Raw genomic sequence first — 20,000 nt, 5'->3', positions numbered from 1 at the left:
ACACACACACACACACACAGCACGTTGCTTGCATAAACATACGGCTTATCATTTTGTAAGAATACCCGAACTGTTGAAGTATTCTCTGTTACTATTATTCAGCGGAACGGTCGTTCCTACGAGAGAGGATTCCGTAAAAAAGCTGAATACTTTCTGAATAATACATGTTTTTGGGTGAAGGCAAAGGTTTTTGGTTGCAGGTATATGATGATATGATATTCACATATTTCATGCAAAGATCCTTTATTAAACTGGCCAAATAACCGGCATCATCTCATCATGAGATGCGCAAGTTTCGTCCTATCTCTTGGGCATCGCATAGACGCCCACCCTCCTTCGCACAAACGTCTTTAATAAATGTTGGCCCCGCTCTATGTCATGCCACATTATTGCATAGTCTTTATCCTAAAATATAAAATGAAACGAGACACAATCCATTATGGTCAGTTTCGTTACATCTTTACTACGGTGCCGGAGGAGGGTTTTGTATAATTGAAAACTTTGCTACTTCTGCTACTTGCCAAACTCATAATGTTCCGTTTTATGTTTATCCAGTCACGGATAGTCACGGGGCCTTTGCTCGTGCTCTTGAGCTCTTGAAACTGCACAGGACCAACTTTCCTTTCGGAAGAACTTAATTTTCCCGAGCAATGCCAGATAATTTTCCTCGTAGCTAATTTCCAGCCTTACGGCACGGTAACAGTTTTGCACAAGCACGTCCCTGCTAAAATCTGCATCGCTACGGATACAGCGTCGTATGCTCAAAGCTGCAACACGTGGCATGGACAAAATGGAGCAAATTAAACTTCCCAATGCCCTCTCACGGGTGCAGCTACTTTGGTAACCAATATTTTAAAAATATATAGCTGGAGGTTTTAGTTATTCACAAACTTCTGCTGTTTCAAGAACTGAATGTCAAAATAAGTTAATTTATAGGATAGAATGCCTGAAGGATGAAGAATGACTAATCTTATGTACTGGCAATGACAGAAATGGTTCGATCCAACCGCAACTAATGGAGATTTGTTTGATCTCTCCTCAATCTTCTGTCCATCGTTTGATATTGGTGATAAAGGATGACAGTTTTCATGCTGTGACACAAGGCTAGTCTATTAGTCCGGCTCCCGAATCCCGTAATTGGCCAATACTATTAAGACCTGTCAAATGCAGATACCTCAAACGGTTTCGTATCCGATCCTTTGATGCTCTTAATTATATGTGTCCTTCTTCAAGCGAAGTGACGCATTTTCGAAAAGACCGACACTGATGGAGGCAGTCTTGACCCAATTCACATCTATTATAGTCTTCGTTTCTCCCTTTTCTATTGAAAATAGTATCAATTCTCATTAGTAATTGTTTTGACGGAATTGCTGCGTAATCAATGAGCAAGAGAAACGCTTTTATGTTGAATGTTTTATGTTTGCAAAAGTATTTTTCCTGCGATAAGTTATTCAACTGTATGATTTCATTTCTTTGTGTAACTTTTCTCTCTTTTTTTCAGGCAAAACTGGAAACCAAAGCATTGAAAGCCAAACGGCCTGGTTTCACAGACGAAAGATACCACGAAACGTCGTACTACATTGAAAATGGTGAGATAAGTTTTATATGGTCGTTAAAAAGGTTTCAGTTTTGTAATCAACCGAACAGATGCTTGTTTATCAATATTTACGCAACTGAGACACTCTTCCCAAGAGAGTATACTTTAATAGCGGGATAATAACGTTTTTTTTATTATGATTCATTCCACAGGTCTACGGAAGGTTTATCCATACTATTTCACCTTCACAACGTTCACAAAGGGCCGTTGGGTTGGCGAAAAGATATTGGATGTGTTTGCGCGTGAGTTTCGTGCCCACCCGGCCGAAGAGTACGAACGATGCATTAAGGCAGGAACCCTGACGGTGAACTACGAAAAAGTGCCAACGGATTATAGGTTAAAGCATAACGATCTCCTAGCGAATATCGTTCACAGGTAATTGAAAATCACCCTATGAGTGGTTCTATTAAACTATGTTTCCTTTAAAGGATTTGTCGATAACGATTTGTCTAAACTCCTGAAATCGTCTGTACAAGTTCACGCGACCCCCATTAGTTCCGGAAATCTGACGGATTTGACTCTAGAACAGTACATATGATATCCTTTCTTGAAGACAAGAAGGCTCTCCACTGTAACTGTAAATCGCGTCAAAACAGTTACATGGTTAACATGTAATTCTGGGTATTGCAACGCGTTTGCAATGCGCACCCACCTGTTCGCTGTTTGGTTATTTATGCGTTGTTGTGTCCTATTTCAGTAAATTTAAAATTTCCCTGTACAGTACAATTTGAGATACTAAATCTAATCCGCGTTGAGAAAACCACCGAGAAAAGACTGTGGAATCCAATTAACAAATCTCCTTACGACAGAACGCTCCGGCTTAATTGTGTCTATTGCAAATCGACGCCAATACCTTCGCCAGCCGACCATAAGGAATATTGAACTTTGCTGTAAATAGGCTTGCCATTTTTATACATTTTAAATTTTGGAAATTAAGAGAAAGAAGATGCTGCACAGGCGTGATATATACATCATTTCAAACTAAAGGAGCTTGAAAAACATACAAACTCAATCCACAATGCAACACATTCCCCGAACGCTTAAGTACATCGGCTTATTCCAATCATACCATTCCGCATCGTCTCATGTTTTATCCCAGAAAGAAGAAATACTTTGTCAGAGAAGAGGGTTTTTGCATGAGTTCACGAGATTCTCTTATGTGAATTTATAATAATCGAACATGGATGCATGATTCTAAATTTTTACTAAAAACCCAATGATATGTTCAAAGAGTTGTGCTTTCTATCATAACCGCAAAGTTACTTTCTGCGCAGCATGGTATGCTTCAAGTAACAAAAAATACCACAACGGTAAGCAATAGCAATAAAGTCTAGGTAACTTTTACCGTTAGCCTCCTTCAACTAAGTGACTAGTTTTTGTCTGGTAAAGCACCTGGCAGTAGCATCCTGTATCAAAGGTTACTATGAGACACCCTTGATAAGAGATAACTACAAATAGTTGCTTGAATTGCTTAGCAGTGCACACTGTGCAGGTAAAAGTTTTTTTTAACATCCTGTGCTAGTGTCGGCCATGATCTACAATTAGTGCCATTAGCTTCATTTACTCTTAGTTCTTTTTAGCTTCTCAGTTTAGAAAGTTCTGTTAATTACATTACTTATTATGTAAGTTTTTTCTCATAATAAACTAATATTCTTTGCCGAAGTTCATTTTGTTCGTGGTTTAGAAGCAACACAAAGGCGGATGTACAATCAACAGTATGCTCTACATAATAGAGCAACACAAGATTGTTTTTATACGAACTAAACTTGTGTTTGTGTAATGAATGTTACTAAATACGTGAACATGCATGTTTTGATGCTTTTTATATCTCCACTAGTGTAGATAACAGCTCGATTCAGTTTGATTCGGCAAGCGAAGTATTTCTTCTTTCATTCCATTTCCTCTTTATCCAATGAGCTTTTTTCCCATATCCCTGTCTCCCCACTCTAATTTGGCATTCCGAAACGCAATCGAAAACTAATAAGCTCCTTCAGCGATTGGTAGATGTTATTCGTTATCTGGAAGTGTTTCCAGCTGTTTCCTTTTCCACGGTTTTCATTTATGTTTATTTTCGCTTCCCATTATCCATGACAATCAACCCGTAAAGTTGACGATACTTCCAACCAACCCTTACCAAAAATCATCTACATATGAGTGTTGTATTTTCCAGACATGAAGTTCCAGTAACTAGTCAACCAATCACAATAGTGCACATGGACGACGATATTGTGGTTGTGAACAAACCGGCATCTATACCAGTAAGTGGCTTAAATGACCGCCATTTTGTTTTTACTGTTCTTATTAATTCGTAGTAGTTCTGCAAGCTATCCACGCCAATCACAGAAAAAAAACACGTAACAGCCCTGTGTGAAACACGGTTCGTTGGCTGCGCTCATGCTTATGTTTGATTTGGTTATTTAACTGTGTTCTTATTTAATAAGTAATAATATTCCAAATTCCATCATTGGAATGCCTGGCTACCTGCTATCAATCCTGGCTAGAATGGTTATAAGATTAATATGTTGACGTTATTGTTTACAAATTCTGTGTAGAATCCTTTTCAACCATTAAATGTTATGTAGAATTGAGATTCATAGTGGGGACTGGGACTGTCGAAAGTGTAATCTTGTGGAAGCTAAGCTCAGGGCTCGTACTTGCTTCAATCATAAAACTGTCTTTATACTTAGGATATGGAGTTAAACCATGCTTTTTTTAAGTAAGATCCTACCCATACTCCAAGTTTAAAATTGTTTTTGGATGAAAATTTGAAAACATATTACTCACAATTGCACACCACATGGGGAATATTTCATGAATCTCTCTCCCACCGTAACATAAATAAATAATATGGGCTTGATTACGTCCAAATACCAACCTGACTTCCTTATCCCTAGGAAAAAAAGTATTCCCAACTGAAAAGAATAGTCAGCATAATGTTCCAGTCCGCAACGAAACATAGATTTACTCATTTTCCCTGGCTTTTAATGAAATTTTTCTGCCAACAAAGGGTCGTTACTTGTGCTTTATAGTAAGGTATCTTCCGGCTTTTCCAACATCCGCTCTCGGCCAGGAATGTTGGTTAACCTCATTTTCGTTCGTTCCCAGGGTTTCCAATAAAGCCACGAATGTATTATGGACGGTAACCGCAGAATGTAAAATAATAACCCTGCTCTTCCTGTTCGTTGTCCGGGTATCATTCCTGCCGAGAGTGCATTATAGCTCGAACGGCCTACCGACTCCTTCCCTAGCCCCATTGTACAAGGCTCAGCATGCACTCGGAATGATTCCCAATAATGGAAGGGATTTCACCGAGCGTACCCCATCATGTAACGAGCAAAGCTTGCAACCCGTACGGATGCCTTCGAGATCAAAATCCAAATTGAATTATATGAACGGATTTGGATTTTATCATGCTGCTTCTGCTGCAACCGGTCGCGCGCCCCGTCGTTCCAAGGATATTCCCCAATCGAACGGGACGAGACGGAGCTGACAGCACCACCGAACCATCTCGAGGTCGTCGAGGCTGTTCCACTTAGATTTGGCAAAAAGTGTCAACCCACCACCCCAAAAGCCAAGCAGAGGGACAAGCAGAATCGTCGATTGCATTTCGTCTGATTCACGAGTAATCCGCCATTCCTAACGATTCGTATTGTGTTTCTGGATGTGTTTCCTCAAGCACTGGCCCCAACCCTTGGCGCTAACGATTGAATTGCACGAGGGAATATCGTGATCATCGGTCGGTCGTGCCTTGATTTTGCAATGACTGTGACTGTGTCGTAAGATTGTGTTTGAACAAAAGCCCCAGGTTTTACTAAATGTTACGTAGAAAATCAGCTTCATGCTTTTGTGCACTCTGATCGTGCGATGCTCTGTTTACAATTCAATGAGACTCGACGATATTAAATGCAGAATCAAACTCTACCATTGAAACCATTATGATACTGATTCCGAACGGAATCGGTACCATATCAGAGCCATTTCCCAATAGATTACGTCTAACATGAACGCGCCACTTGGCCATTGTTCGATGCTTGTTACAGAAAAGCTCCGAACACCGAAACAAGCAGAAGCACGGGAACAAATGGAACGAACGGGCGCCTGTTATCTATCCAGTTATGTGCGATCCATACTTCCGAACGATAAATTTATTTGCGTTTAATCTAGTAAAATATTGCAAATCACATCCGCCGTGTACTCTGTTTGCGGTGTAATCGTGCTGCTCCTCGACTCGACAAACACATCGAACGCGCGCGCCCCGTCAACAATCGAGCAGGCACCATGCTAATGTTTGAGCCCGGCTGTAATGTGTGAGCAGTACTGAGCCTAAGTAAAGCAGCATAGAGATAAGGAAAGTAAGGCGGGCGCGACGCGTACGTTCATATTAAATATCCATTTTTACACATTCGCAAAGCGCGCCGCGAGAGCTTCACTTGGATCAATCCAAGGATGTCACGGTGGCCGCGTTGGGTTGGATTTTCCGTTTTTCTTTACGGCTCTACTGCTGGTGCAACCCTTCTCCTAGAGCCAGCGTAGTCCCCGGTGTATCATCATCATCCCGCACCTTTCCACCTTCCACCTCTTGTCAGGGGTGATTTATTCTTGTTTGTCTGAAGTTTATTCGCTTGTTGGTCCTCGTTTTTATTTTTGGAGAAAAGATAAAAATCCGCCATACATCTGAAGGTGCCACATTTGTCGCTGGCAGGCAGATAAGAAGCGGGGAGATTTACCGTCTCAATGTGTGTACTTTGTCACCGTAGCTTTCGGCTTTTTCGCCTTGTTTTATGACGGATTGATGTCTGTTGTGCATGCTTTGTATGACTAACCATTTAAACACTCGCTCATCGTGCGCTCCTTACCAATGGGACAAGGCACCCAAAAAGCCCAGAAAGTAGAGCTACCCTTAATGGACCTGCTTAGCGCGCTGTGGGATAAATAAACGATTACTATCTGCAGTGCACGTGCCTGGTGCTGGTTTGAATTGTTGTTTGAAGTTTCTTTTTCCGATAAGATGAACACCACTAATAAACGCTCGTAAAAATCGTACGCAATGCGGCGTGCGACCATCGTTTCGACGCTGCATTACACGCCGCATCGTGCCGCGGAAGGTGGCACCTTGGCGTTTGTTTGACTCCTGACTTATCTTCTTCAGAACACGCATTGTACCGCTTGCTTTTGCTTGTGGCGTTGTGCGTGTGTGTGTGTCTGGTCATCGTTTCGTGCGAACGAAACGAACAAAGCCCTTAATGGTCGCTCGCAATCCTTTCGCTTCACTCGCTGCTCCTTCATCCTTGCGTCCCCCGTTTCTTAGCTTCATAAATGAGTCATTCGGGGTGACGAAACATTACTGCTGCGCCTCACAATGCTCACAATCAACACAACGCTTACAGACACCGGATTCGTCCGTTACATTTCAAGCTCAACAAACCACTCCGAACAGCAGGACGATTTGATTGTTAAATTCAAATGAGCATGTAGCCCCCATAGGCTTGATTATCCAAGAGTATAACAATAGAGTATAACCGAAACAACAACAACCACTACAACAGTAAAACAATATAGGACGAATTGGTAAGATTGAAGATCGATTTCAATTCTTATTGCACGTGATATGTTTAATGGACGCGCGTGTGGTCGCGGCGTACTTGCAGCGTTCCGATTAACTTGTACTCTGGCCGGTCTTAACAAACAATCGTCTTATTAAAGCCAAAAAAGTAGTTTACAAGTAAACTATCAACGTATTAACACTTGAATACACTTGTTTTTTGCCCTGGGTGTGTCTGTGTGGCGTTGGTGCGATGGGTTTACCCCTTGGACGCCCCTCGGAACGGAATCTGTGGCTCTCTGTGGATGGAACTGACTCGACTGACCACCACCACCACCACCTCCATCGCCGTGTTCTAATGAATCGTGCACAACGTGACCTGCCGCTGCTGGATCCTTTCCCCCATCTTTCGCGCATCTGCTGCGCGTGATGCACCCCTAAAAACAAAACGGAACAAATGCAAAACCTCCTCCCCTCAATGCTCTCACCTCCTAAAATTTTCCCCCACAAACACCCCACCATCTTACGGTTGTTCGGAAACAATCCCCGTTTTGGAACTCTCGCCTCCTTTGCGCACCGCGACCCGCGACAATTCTGGCCGTGATTCTGTGTTGTTTCTCTCACCCATTGATTGATGTTAACGTCCGTCCGTGTGCACGTGGACACGCAACAGACACGAGACGCCCGTCTTAGATCATTCGATAAAGATAATTTATGTCGACAATGATCTCGTAGTGCTGGACAAACCTTGTTCGCTGCCGGTGAGTAACGTATTGTGACACACCACCCACCCTCAACCCCTTCACCTCACGAGCCTGATATCTGCGTCAATCAGCGTGTGGTGGTCATTCCCGTGTTGTGTTGCTGCTGCGTTTGTGTTGTATCCCCCGCTCCCCGATTTTTCCCGAGTTCAGTGTTTTCAGTTTTCCATTTTTCACTCCCAAAAAAAAACCGGCACACCGAGCAGAAAGGCCTCAAGGAACGAGGGGGAGGAAACACCGGGCAGAGGATGCTAGTACAGCACAAATCCGTTATCTGATCATGCGATGAGACAAACAAGCAAAACAAAAGCCAATGGAATTGGTCGAAAACCTGTGTTTGTAGCCCGGGAGGGGGGAAAGTGATTCGTGTGATTCGTTGGAAAACATCAGAAGCGACCGCCACACAACCGAAACATCAGCTAAGGAATGGCCATCGGATCGGATGCACCCGAAGTGGTAGATTTGCCTGAAACCTGTTTGTTCAAAATCAAAAGCCCCTTCTCCAAACGCCTCGCAAAAGCTCTTTCGTGCTGCGCTAACGCTTACAAAAAACTAATAAATTCGTGGTTCAAGCGAGTCTGCCTCATGTTTGTTATCAATAATCTATCATCTCTTAGTATAGGAATAGCGGCACGACTCCCACTTGGCTGCTGTCTCAACTACCACCAGGAGGAGACCAGAATCATAAAATATGGTGCTCCCAAATCCCCCCGCAAAGTCATCGAAGCAAAAGTATTAGAATAAAATCCGGTCACAACGACAAACCAACGACGTCGTTGTCGGACCAGAGAGCTCGGAAATCTCACCAGATCCGCGAAGTATTTGCGCGAAAATAACGATTTATGATTAAATAACGAGCTTAATGTGTTTATCGGTTCCTCTCGGTCGGTACCGTGGCTGGTGGCGAATGAACGGCTCCCTTGTGGCTCCAGCGGCCAAATGTGTCTTCAAAACCCATGCCCCAAAAACGTAACGCAAACCATTATCGATGTTATCGAATTTACGGCTTCCTCATCCGGTGGCGGCGTCAGCGGTGGCCTATCCTTGCGCGAGCGAAAGTTGTGAAAAGAAAATTGTTTTCACTACGGTAAAACGGTTCGACAATTTCGGAAGCCCCATTCGAACGGGGGGAGGGACCACTCGATATTCCCTGGGCGCACATATTAAGCTATGAGAAAGCCCATTTCTGAGATAAATTCTCATCTTTATGCCTTTTCTCCCCGGGTCCTTTCGTTACGTTACGCCTTGCGTTGTTCACAACGTTTGCTTTCCTCTGAAGCATGAGCCTTTTGGTTGGCCAAAAACTGGTGCTAAAGTGTGCCAAATCTGGGGACAACTGTGTGACGTCTTACTTTACTCGGAAAAGTTAGTCCTACCCGCTGGCAGTTAGTATCGTGCGACGCTAACGTACGACCCCGACGATCGAGACGCCAGTAGTTTCATCAGTTTCGAATGCTGCACCATTGAGTGAATCAAGTCAAACCACAGAGCATTCCCAACCCCTCGCTTGACTTGCCGCCTCTCGACGTTATTTCGAAGTGGGACATAGAAAATCCTGAAGGTCCTCGTAAAAGGATCGTTCCTTGTCACCGGCGTGAATGAAAGTGTTCCGTTCGCAACACGAGCAAGGGGCCAGCTGGAACCACTGGAAAACTTCTTCTTCACCGGGCGGCAGCAGCAGCAGTGTACGAACAATTTGCCGAATCGAAATAACGGAAATTTGAGCGAGTATGTTGGTGGACTTCCCGCACATCCCGAAACTACACAATGTGTCAACAAGCCAGGACACTTACACTTGACACTTCGTTTCACTGACGAGACTGACTTTATTTGAGGTCATAAGGCGACAAATTCAGTGTCCAGTTTTACAGCCAGGACTTTCTTTACGCCGCGTTCATGTGTGCGCATTGCATGTGCGCGTTTCGTTCCAAATTGTATATAAAAAATTGTCCTAAAATGACAAACGAAGTAAAAATGGTATCCTATTTGTACGAAATCGCCCGAGGCCATGCCTTTTCGATGTAACTTTTAGCCTTATTGACTAAAGACATCGGTTAGACCCATCAATCAAGCTGAGAAAGAGTGTCCGTCTGGAATTCACTTTTATGAAACATGTCACGTCCTCCGGCAGTGTCTTGCAGTCTTGTTCACGTTTTGACACTTTATTGGACATTTGAAGTGTCGGATAGGGGGGATTCCAATGGGACCTCCTCCGGTAACGGTCGAACCAAACATGCCTTGCCAAATGCGTACAGCCATAGATCAAAATACTTCCTTCCTAATTTCCTCGGAACTCATCAAATGAAAAGTGCGGGGCCAAACTAATGTAACCCTCGGATATGATCCCTTGGCTACGAACGCCTATCAAAATCCCCCGGGGAGGAGGGCAGAAGAAAAGGATGCTGTTGCCTTTAATAATAAATCACATCGTTAAGCCTACAGCAATTGCGTGGGGGCGCGGGGCATGGGCGTTGCCTCGTAAGGACCTCGTTTCGATTTTAATCCCTGTTTCCCTGGTCACTAATTAACTTAAAGATTTTTATCGATGGCACGCAGCAATCATATAATGCCGGCTGGTCCAGCTACTTTCCTACTTTCTGGCCTTCTTCTTCTTCTTTGTTCTTCACTCTTGGACGTTCGATGTTAACTCTAATGTCCAGCTAACGCAAAGCATCATAAAACCAAACCCCAAACAGCCGCCCCCACCCTCTTTTTTGGGGGCGAGATTATCCCTCTTAACCAAGTGCCATTAACGCTCGTGATTAGGATTCATTGCGTTGCTGTGATGCGATCGAAATAAATTCAATCTCACAAGCCATCTCCGCTTCCCCAGGATGCACTCACTCTGAATCCTTTTTTCCTCCCCGTCGTATTGCCTGGTTTTGAATGACCCCTGGGGGGATACCACCTGGGGAAATGGTGAAATTCAAATCTAACAACCACCGACACTATCTCAACGGCTAGACAGCACCCAACGGAACCCTCACATTCACACCTGTGGGTTTTTGGTACAACATAACAACCCCACCCTCCCCCTGGGGTGAGTAGGGTGAGTGAGGAGGGCAATAAATATTCGCCAATTTATGGCCAGCACCACAACAGTGCCGAGGTGCCACAACAGTTTAGAGGGAATTTAGGCTTGATTTGTCGGTTTGAAGCATGAGACGACGGTGGCGGTGGCGGAGGCGACGAGAAAAGGGTATCCGCCCAGAATCGGATTACATCATCAAACGACTATTACTCCGGTCGCTGAGCGTTACATTTTTAATCTTGCTCCATGAATCAAAACCAGGGGCCGCTGGTACGTGTTGGTAGTGAGTTTTAAATTTATTGTCCGCCGGGGTACATGATACGACCTGATAAGGTTGAATGTTTTTTTTTTTGTTTTTGTTTTTTTCATTTAATGTCTCTTATACGGAAAGACATCTAGCGGATAAAGTCACATTCCGGACATGCAACCATTGACAAAATTCGAATCCTATTTCATTCGAATACTTATTGCAATTCGAGGAAAATGTTCTTCCCGCTCGCTAGAATTGCTGCTCTTGCGAAAAGGAAAACTAATTCAATTTGCATTCAAAATCAGTCCTCTGCTGTGTCATTTGCTTTACAGCGCAGTTTCGTGCCTTTGCGGGAGCGGAAAACACATTTTTCCATTTTATTCGGAAATTGAGCGATGGCTTCCAATCGATGAAATATTCAAGGAATCCAAATGAAAAATGTCATTCAAAACTGTCGAGTACTATGGTGGTACTGCGGCGGGCAAGACAGGAACCATCCCCAGCAGGGAATAAGTTTTACAATTTCAAAGAAAAAACTTTGATTTCCCGCACCGATCAGCAACAGCAAACGGTAGAGCACTACGGGCCAGAACAAGAGTAGAGGGAAATTGATAGTTAATCAGGGCAATGGTGAGTGAGGAAAAGTCGCATAGTTCGTCCGATGTTTTCTGTTGGCATACGATGGAATGGAGCTTAGTAGGCTACTGAAGTTCTTAATTTTTTATTGATTTAAAAATAGAATCCAGAATTAAAGAATCTGATTGTAGTAGGTAGTGAGACAAACTTTTATTGTTTCTTTTTTTGCTAGCGTATTTATTAAAAATAACTTTTCCAAACCGAACAGATTACCGTGAAATTTTAATTCTTAATGCAACCGCAGTGCATTAACTATGCATTGTAATCCGTTTACAAATATTCTCAAATATCTCAACCGCCCGATGGAACATCGATAAAGTGTTGGTGTAATGTGACCTACAAAGCTAATGTTGGTCGACCGTTTTAGTGTCCCTAACCATGGACCAGAAAGCACTGCCAAGACTGCGGCCATAGGGGTATCATTAAACCTCAACAGACGAACGCATGTGTACAGTGGCGCCAACGCTACACACACATTTCGTCAAAAAGCTACGAACGTGCACTGACGAACGAATGTCACACGCAACTATAGCACGTCCTCTTAGCAACAGCATCAACAAACAGCCACTGGCGGCGGGTCCCACTGCTTTGCTTGCTACTGGTACTCGCTATACACGGTTGTGGTTATGGCAGGACAACCTAATGACGATATCCCTCGATATATCCCAACATGCATCCAACAGCTGCAAAGCGAAGCTTCCAGACGGCAACGACGACAACGATTTCACAAAGAAATTTTCACGCCATTAGTATTGCGCTGGTGTGTTGTTGAAGAGAGCGGGTGTTGGGACGCTGCTGCTGGTGTGGAGTGCCGTCTGCAAAACCAAACCATGTTAGTGCTCGTTCGTGTTGCACGAATGTTACACCTCCGCACCTACGGGGCGGCGCCGTCGAGGATATTATCTGAACGAAACGTAAGCTCACCCACCACCACCATCACCACCGGATCCCGTGGTGTGGTCCCGGATGACCTAGTTTGGGGTGAAACATTCCACAAAGGAATCGTCACGGGATGGAGTAACCTGATTACCAAGTTCGTGCTGATGACGACTGCTCCTTTATCCGACTTATGGCATAATGCTCCGACAATGACCACTTCATGCGTCGTCGTGTACATTAAAGCGCTCTCACGCGTTTGAATTTCGGAGTTGAAAAAGCTAATAACATTACACACCTGTATCAAAATAAAACCGAATGATTTTAAAATGAATTGGCTAAAAATATTCAAAGCTCGAGTAGCAGGTGACAGCTATGAACCACAATGTAACAACTTGTAGTGTAAGCATGTAGCTCAATTTTGGGTTTTGTCCCTTTGTTTGTAGCAATAACTAACCAAATCAAACATACGCGTGAGCCTTTAGTTTTATGTCGTGCTAATGCCCGTTGGCTTGTTCATGATCCCGATTGCTAACCTCTCTCTCTCTGTACTTTGCAGTGTAAAATGTGTTACTATTTATTCGTTTTTAAAACATGAAACTAAAGCTATTCCACTTTTTCCTTCCGAATCGGAACTATTCAGTTACACATTTTTGTCCGATTTTTTAGCTAATTCGTAATAATTTAAAATAACTAATCGCCTTGATGCGCAATACAAAAGATAAAGGGCTGCTTCTGATGCTTCCTAGCTAGTTACTTTTCTTACATCGCTCTTATCGCTTCTCCGTTGTTGTTTTTTTTTTCAATTACTTTTGTGATACGGAATGATTCCTTCTTATGGAATGGATTCATACGGAGAAGATAAAGAGAGAAAAAAAACCCAAATCCAAAATAATGCACGATCAATCACACTCCTTCACTCACCCTCCGCGTTCTCTCCACTGTTCACCTACTTCCAAAAAAAAAAAAACAAAAGGTTCATCCCTGCGGACGTTACCGTCACAACACGGTGGTCTTCATCCTCGCCAAGGAGTATAATCTGAAAAATCTGCGCACCATCCACCGGCTGGATCGGCTTACGTCCGGGTTGCTGCTGTTCGGCCGTAGCCCCAAAAAGGCACGCCAGATGGAACACCAGATCCGGAACCGGCAGGTGCAGAAGGAGTACATCTGTCGGGTGGAAGGCGAATTCCCAGAGTAAGTAGCAACCTTCGATCGCACGGGGTGGGGCTTTTTTTTTAGATAAGAAAACAGTCTAGCAGCCACATCCCACATGCAGACTCTGAATTCGAAATGATATGGGATCTGTGCTGTGGGTCAATACTTTCCATTTGTTTTCGAAAGATGCAAATTGATTACTCGGGCGGGTCGACCACTGCTTAACACTTCTGTGCTAAGGGAACATCCAGCATCGGTTCCTTCTAATCGGCTTTTGCCGAAAATAGTCTTCTTCCTGCAGGCAGAAAGAAAATGCTCCCTCTCGTTGGTGATTAAATTGAAAGCGGATTAACTTCTTTTTAGCAACTGGGGATCCCCCTTTTTGGTTGGCTTTATTTGTTTTTTTTTTCAATTCGAAATTAAAATTGAATGTTATGTGAGCTTAAGCGGAGCTCCGAAAAGCCATCGCATTGAAAGCATGACAGCAAAGCTAATCCATTTGCAACTCGTGGTTGAAGCGACGTTCACTGCACTAGAAATACAAAGAGGCACACGAGCAACTCCCCTTCGGGTTTGTCAATCCATGTGCTCCGGGTATAAGCTCGGCCCAGTAATTAAATTAACCCGATAAAAATCCAATTCATGTTGCCTTTAATTGAATCCTAACCCCCTCCTCACCACCGCCCATTTTCCTGGTACATGACCGAGAAGATGCCGCACGCCAGTAATGGTAATAAAATTATGTTACTGTCTTGCCCGAATTCCCCGGAAGCGGCAAGGGGAAGGGAAGGGGAACGCGCTGTGTGGCCAACGGTGCATGGCGCAGCGTGCGCTCCGGTACCAGGAAGCACTAGCACGTCACCCGGTCAAAGCGAGGAAAAGAAAATGATCTGGCCCCCCCGTGGTGATCCCCATCGGAAGTTTGTCAGCTTATAAGGATTCCAATTATTCGAGTCCACTGCTGCTGCGGAGGGTGGTACGGTGGTGGTGGTGCTGGAAAGTGACTCGCATTGGCTGCGCTGTGTTAACACGTGGCATCACCACCATTAGCGCCAGAGTGGAAGGCGGTCACCGACCCACCACCCCGCTGGCAAGCTTTTCGAGTTGCTTCCACGCTTCAACGACCCAAAACCAACGCTAATGGATGCTGGAGCGACGGTGACGGTTCCCAGGCGGATGTGACCTCTCGCAGAGGAGGACGGCTGCGCCATGTTGCGCAGCTGCCCACATGGCGAAGACGATTTTCCGGAGCCTGTTTGCGGGAAATCGCGTTGCTTTCTTCTTTCCTGTTTTTTTTTGTTAGTGTGGAATGATCCAACGAAAATGGTGCCATCGTGGCCGCATCTCTGATGCATTACGAAAGAAGAAAGCGGATCGGTTCAATCTTTCATGTCAAACTTGAATGGATGGAGAAAAGCATGAGAAATCGTCCTGATCGTTTTCGGTGCTCCCGAAATGAGTGCTTATGGTGTGGCCTCACCGCTCGAAAGATAACGACGATGAACGACGATGACACAGTAACGCGGCCTCAGGAGGAGCGCACAATGGTTGAGCATTGTATTAATCCGGGGGGACACCAGAATGATAGTTGGTTGGAATTTGATTTAGTTTCGCAGTGTAACTTGGGCTGCACTATCGGAACTCTCATATAGCGCCCTATGGTCTAATACTGTGCTCTCGGTTCTCTGTTCCAGTGGCGTCATCGAGTGCAAGGAACCGATCGAGGTGGTAAGCTACAAGATTGGCGTCTGCAAGGTTTCACCCAAGGGAAAGGAATGTACGACCACATTCCAGAAGCTCGGTTTCAACGGTAGCAGCAGTGTGGTGCTGTGCAAACCCCTCACCGGTCGTATGCATCAGATTCGGGTGCATCTACAGTATCTCGGTAAGGGAATCACTCTCTCTCACACACACATTCAAGTCCTGTCTGGGTTCTTTATCGTTTTCGTTCCTTCCGTTCCGCAGGCTATCCGGTCGTGAACGATCCACTGTACAACCATGAAGTGTTTGGACCGGCAAAGGGACGCGGCGGAGACATCGGAGGCAAGAGTGACGACCAGCTGGTGAAGGATCTGATCAACATTCACAATGCGGAAAATTGGCTCGGCATCGATGGCGATTCGGATTTGTCCATGTTTAAGCCGATGAAAAACGATCTGGACGACGTCAAAGGTACGCCACGCGTTACACGCGCACCACAGCGATCCGCTCGGTGCGTTAATCATATTTCACGCTCATCGGCTATGCTTCTCCTTTGCAGGCCAACTTCTATCGGACGATGATTCGGAGAGTGTATCCCGTGAGGCTTCGCCGTGCTCGGAAAGCCCACGGCCGGTATCGTTGGGCAGCGAAAGCCCGCATGAGAACCTGTGCAGCTCGATTCTCATGTCGAATGCAATGAGTGCGGTTAGCGGTACCGGTGGTGTCGTCGTCGTCGGTACGAACAGCAGCAGTGCGGGAGTGGGAACGACCGTCGTCAGTGCCGTCAGTGGCACCAACACCATCCTTACCAGTCGCATACAGTCGCAGAAGGTAATTAATGCATGTGCCTTACCCTTACAGAGACCCGTCGTTAATGGATCCCCTGTTGAACTCCTTGTGCCACTTAAATTATCGTGAAATGATGTGCTTCTCTCAACTATGGTGCTGCAAATTTTGCATCTCTAGTACATCTAATGTCGCACATTTGGAATGTCAAGGGCACGGGAAAAAATAAAGACCAAATCCCATCCACGGCAGCAGAGAAAAGCAAAGTCCATCGGAGGAAAATGCAAAACATTCAACGTTAATAAGCCAAACATTGGTTCATCTGGCGATGAAAATCTGCTACTTGTCCTTTGCACCACCACCACACCGACCAAAAAACCACTTCTCGGGGCGACGCATCAAACTTTCCCCAAGTGGCAGTGCCGCGATGCTCATTTAATTTTAAATAATCATACCAATTCGGTCGTTCTTGAAGGTTCATTAAAAACTTTTTCCACCGGCACTACCCTCCAAGGCGCCGCCAGTGCCGGGCCCGGCCCGGCCTTCGACGGCGAGCTTGTTAGAAACCACCGATGATAGTGATCACACCGTCATGCCATCGTGCGATGGTAGGTGCAATGGTGGCAGAAAGGGGGTGCCTTGAGTACACAAACCGTGCACAAACGAAACGAGAACCGATTCCCCGTTTTAAGATATCGCTCGCACTGTCTGTGGTGAGTGTTCGTTCGAGGACCTGCCCCTTAAACGAGCCTGCATCATGCAAAAGAAATGTGTTTTCTAACGAACATCGCGGATCGCGTTTCGCGTTTCGCGTTTTGTCTGGATAGATCCAGATGAAATGACTATTCCCTGGAAGTTTTGGGCACTACCAACGTTTGCGTTCTTCTGCCGCTTCTCCTTTTCTCACTTTTTTTTTCTTTTTTGTTGCAATACCCCATAGTCTCCATTCAGTGGCGCTTGAAGTGGTGCGCTGTCTGTTGGGAAATGCGCTCACAATTCGGAAAATTGTTGCAATCCACTCATGCAACCATTTCTCCAGCAAGATGGATGCACTCGGTGCTACTTCACCACCACCACCTCTTGCATCGCGCATCACGGTGATGGAATGCTGAAAATTAAATTAAATGCCAACATGGCCACATGGCTCTACCCGCACATCGCCCGCCACGATTTGTTGCGTCACTCGTCGGCACCACTACCGAGACTACCGTCGCCTTACGGAACGTCCTGAGACTGACAGGATGACGGCGATAAGTAGATAGATGTACGGTGATTTCGGAACCTGTTGAAAGGTTCTGCGACGGGATGGTGGCGCAAGAGTAGAATGCGAAAAGCTCGTTGGCGAAATGAGAACTATTTCAGCGATAATGATCGCTTCAGTTCCAATGTCCTCTCACCCTGGGATGGCAGAGAAAAGAATTCCGCACCCGGCACGGAATAAAAACACGGAATGCGGTAGACTAACCGTTGCTGTAGCGGTGTGAGCATTCCGATTTGAAGCTTTTGTTTGTTATTCGTTTAACAGTTACGGCATGCTTGAGGCCGAGCGAGGAGTGTTATTTGAATGCTCTCCATATTTGTGCTTCCCATTCAACGAGATCGTTACAAATCGGGAAAGCATTCGTGTTAGCGCACACAACGTGAACGTGAAGGGTAACCCCTCAAAAGCTTTCATCAAATCTGCTGCAAAGTGATTGAAAGATGTACAAATATTTTTAGACGAAAAATGGATGCAATCGTTGTGCTGTGCAGAAGACGTTCAAGAAGTCACATTGCAGCTCGAGACGGTTAGCAAAAATAAGCTTGACCCGAACGACACATCCCCTAACGGGGTCTGTGATGCTAGATAAATTATTCCTGCCTTGAGTTGGGACATCTGGTAGTAGTAGTAGTTCGAGGTGCAACAGATACACAATTAGCACAATGCAAATGACACGTCCGATGACACCCCGATGCCTTCTCGACCCCCTTTTGCAAAAGTCACCTCGAACTCACCGTGCTCTAGTTGCTGTTACGGAGTGTCACGATTGTCACTTCGGAGACGAGATGCGAGATCGTGCGAAGTGTGAGTTGTTTAAATATTTGCAACCGGACACAATTAAAGCACCGCACCGTGATGAACCGGACGACGGACAGTTGGGACCGTTGGTTTGGTGTGCAATTATCATCAATTTATGGTGCAATTTCCAGACAAAGCAGAACTACTACGACACAACACTGCAGCACCACTGTAGAGTCAGTGCATGGCCGTGCGAGGGGTCGAGTGTCATCGTAGTAAAATAATAAGCCGTTGCAAAATTTAATCGAATGCCCTAGACTAGCGTGCGACTAGCCGGCATGGCATGACAAATCATTCTCCATTTCCGAACCGCTTGCAAAACGAACCGGTTCGCCGGGAACATCATCGTTCTCCAGCAGCCGATGGTACTAGTTCTGGAGAAATTTGAGAAAGCACGCACTTCTCCCTCGCGGTGCTGCTGTGTTGGGAGTAACGGGCTCATGGCAAACAACGGATTCGTTCTCGTATTTTGGATGGCTGTATACCTTCTTATCTTTGCCGTAGCGAACGGACGCGTAGCTGAGAGCGCACCACCCAGCACAGCGAATTATAATGATGTTTGCTCAGCTTGGGTAAATGGAAATGTAGCGGAATGAGAAATCATTGATGTTAATTAGAGATGATTTAGACTTTCCTTCTTGTCCCGTCTCAAGCTCACGCTTTCGGAGTCGAAACGGAGTCGTTTCGCGTCAGTGGCGTCGTCTGAGGGTACGATAAATTTAGCCGCAAGATCTTGACCGACACGCACGCGCCCCATCCCTATCGAGACGCGATTCGCGCGGATTGCGGATTAGTGATTTAATTATTTATTCTGCTTTAAATTTGTTCGCTATTTCCTGAACATTAACACCATTCCGCCGGTAAACACGTAGAGCCCGATTCCAATTAACAGTGTGCGATGTGTTTCGCGACAAATCTTACTGCCCGAACCCTATCATTGGCAGTGATTACACGCGCGAGCCGTAACACTGTATTACACTAATGTTCTCATTCCGCCACATTTGAGGCTCTAAATGGTGCCACCGTGTAACCGGCCGGTTTTCGGAAAGCCTTTTAACCCCATCTGCTGAACCACACTTCCCCTTACCGCTCTATTCGCATTTGCAGCTAAAGGTGCGCTTGTGTTAAAACAGGAAATTTGAATAAGCACATCGAATGGCATCCATATTGTGCCCGGTTTTGTGTCGACCCTATATGTACACCACCGAACGAAGCGATCTTCCGGATTTTACATCGAACCATACACTGCGAACGTTCCTAATTTGTGTGTTTTAATGGCATTCCCTCCGATGGCATAACTAATTCGATTGCCCATTCATTAGCAGTTTGCCTCATCACGACACCGCCGACACCGAAATGGTGTCCTCTCTCTTGTGGGAGAGAGAGAGAGACAGAGAAGCAGCGAACCTATGCTGGAATGAATGTTTTGGGCCGGGGGAGAGGGCTTTTTGGTGTGCGCGCGAGCCCTCGCTCCCACCGTGTGGATGGGCTGATGCAGCAACATTTGTTTGCCATTATCTCTTCCGACGATGCAAATTCCTTCCTAACCGCGAAAGGATAACGGGGAAACCCCTCGCGGTATGTGTGTGTGTGTTTATCGTTA

At 45.3% G+C, this 20,000-nt stretch overlaps 1 protein-coding gene across 4 annotated transcripts in view; it reads left to right on the top strand.

Moving 5' to 3' along the window:
* Window positions 1-20,000, top strand: part of LOC125960197 (pseudouridylate synthase RPUSD2-like) — a 200,352-nt gene that overhangs the window by 171,069 nt on the left and 9,283 nt on the right. For 3 of the 4 annotated variants that reach the window (XM_049693437.1, XM_049693440.1, XM_049693439.1), the window contains 7 exons: window positions 1,502-1,589; window positions 1,750-1,972; window positions 3,768-3,855; window positions 13,670-13,890; window positions 15,546-15,736; window positions 15,817-16,023; window positions 16,112-16,383. In XM_049693437.1, coding sequence (XP_049549394.1) covers window positions 1,502-1,589; window positions 1,750-1,972; window positions 3,768-3,855; window positions 13,670-13,890; window positions 15,546-15,736; window positions 15,817-16,023; window positions 16,112-16,383 — 1,290 coding nt within the window. Of the gene's footprint in view, window positions 1-1,501; window positions 1,590-1,749; window positions 1,973-3,767; window positions 3,856-7,812; window positions 7,901-13,669; window positions 13,891-15,545; window positions 15,737-15,816; window positions 16,024-16,111; window positions 16,384-20,000 lie in introns of all 4 variants that reach the window. The other variant, XM_049693438.1, reaches the window with a different exon arrangement.

Source organism: Anopheles darlingi, chromosome 2 (genome assembly GCF_943734745.1).
Source record: "Anopheles darlingi chromosome 2, idAnoDarlMG_H_01, whole genome shotgun sequence".
Classification (NCBI taxonomy): domain Eukaryota; kingdom Metazoa; phylum Arthropoda; class Insecta; order Diptera; family Culicidae; genus Anopheles; species Anopheles darlingi.
The sequence above is the reverse complement of the archived record's forward strand: the minus strand, read 5'-3'. Positions and strand labels throughout refer to the sequence as shown.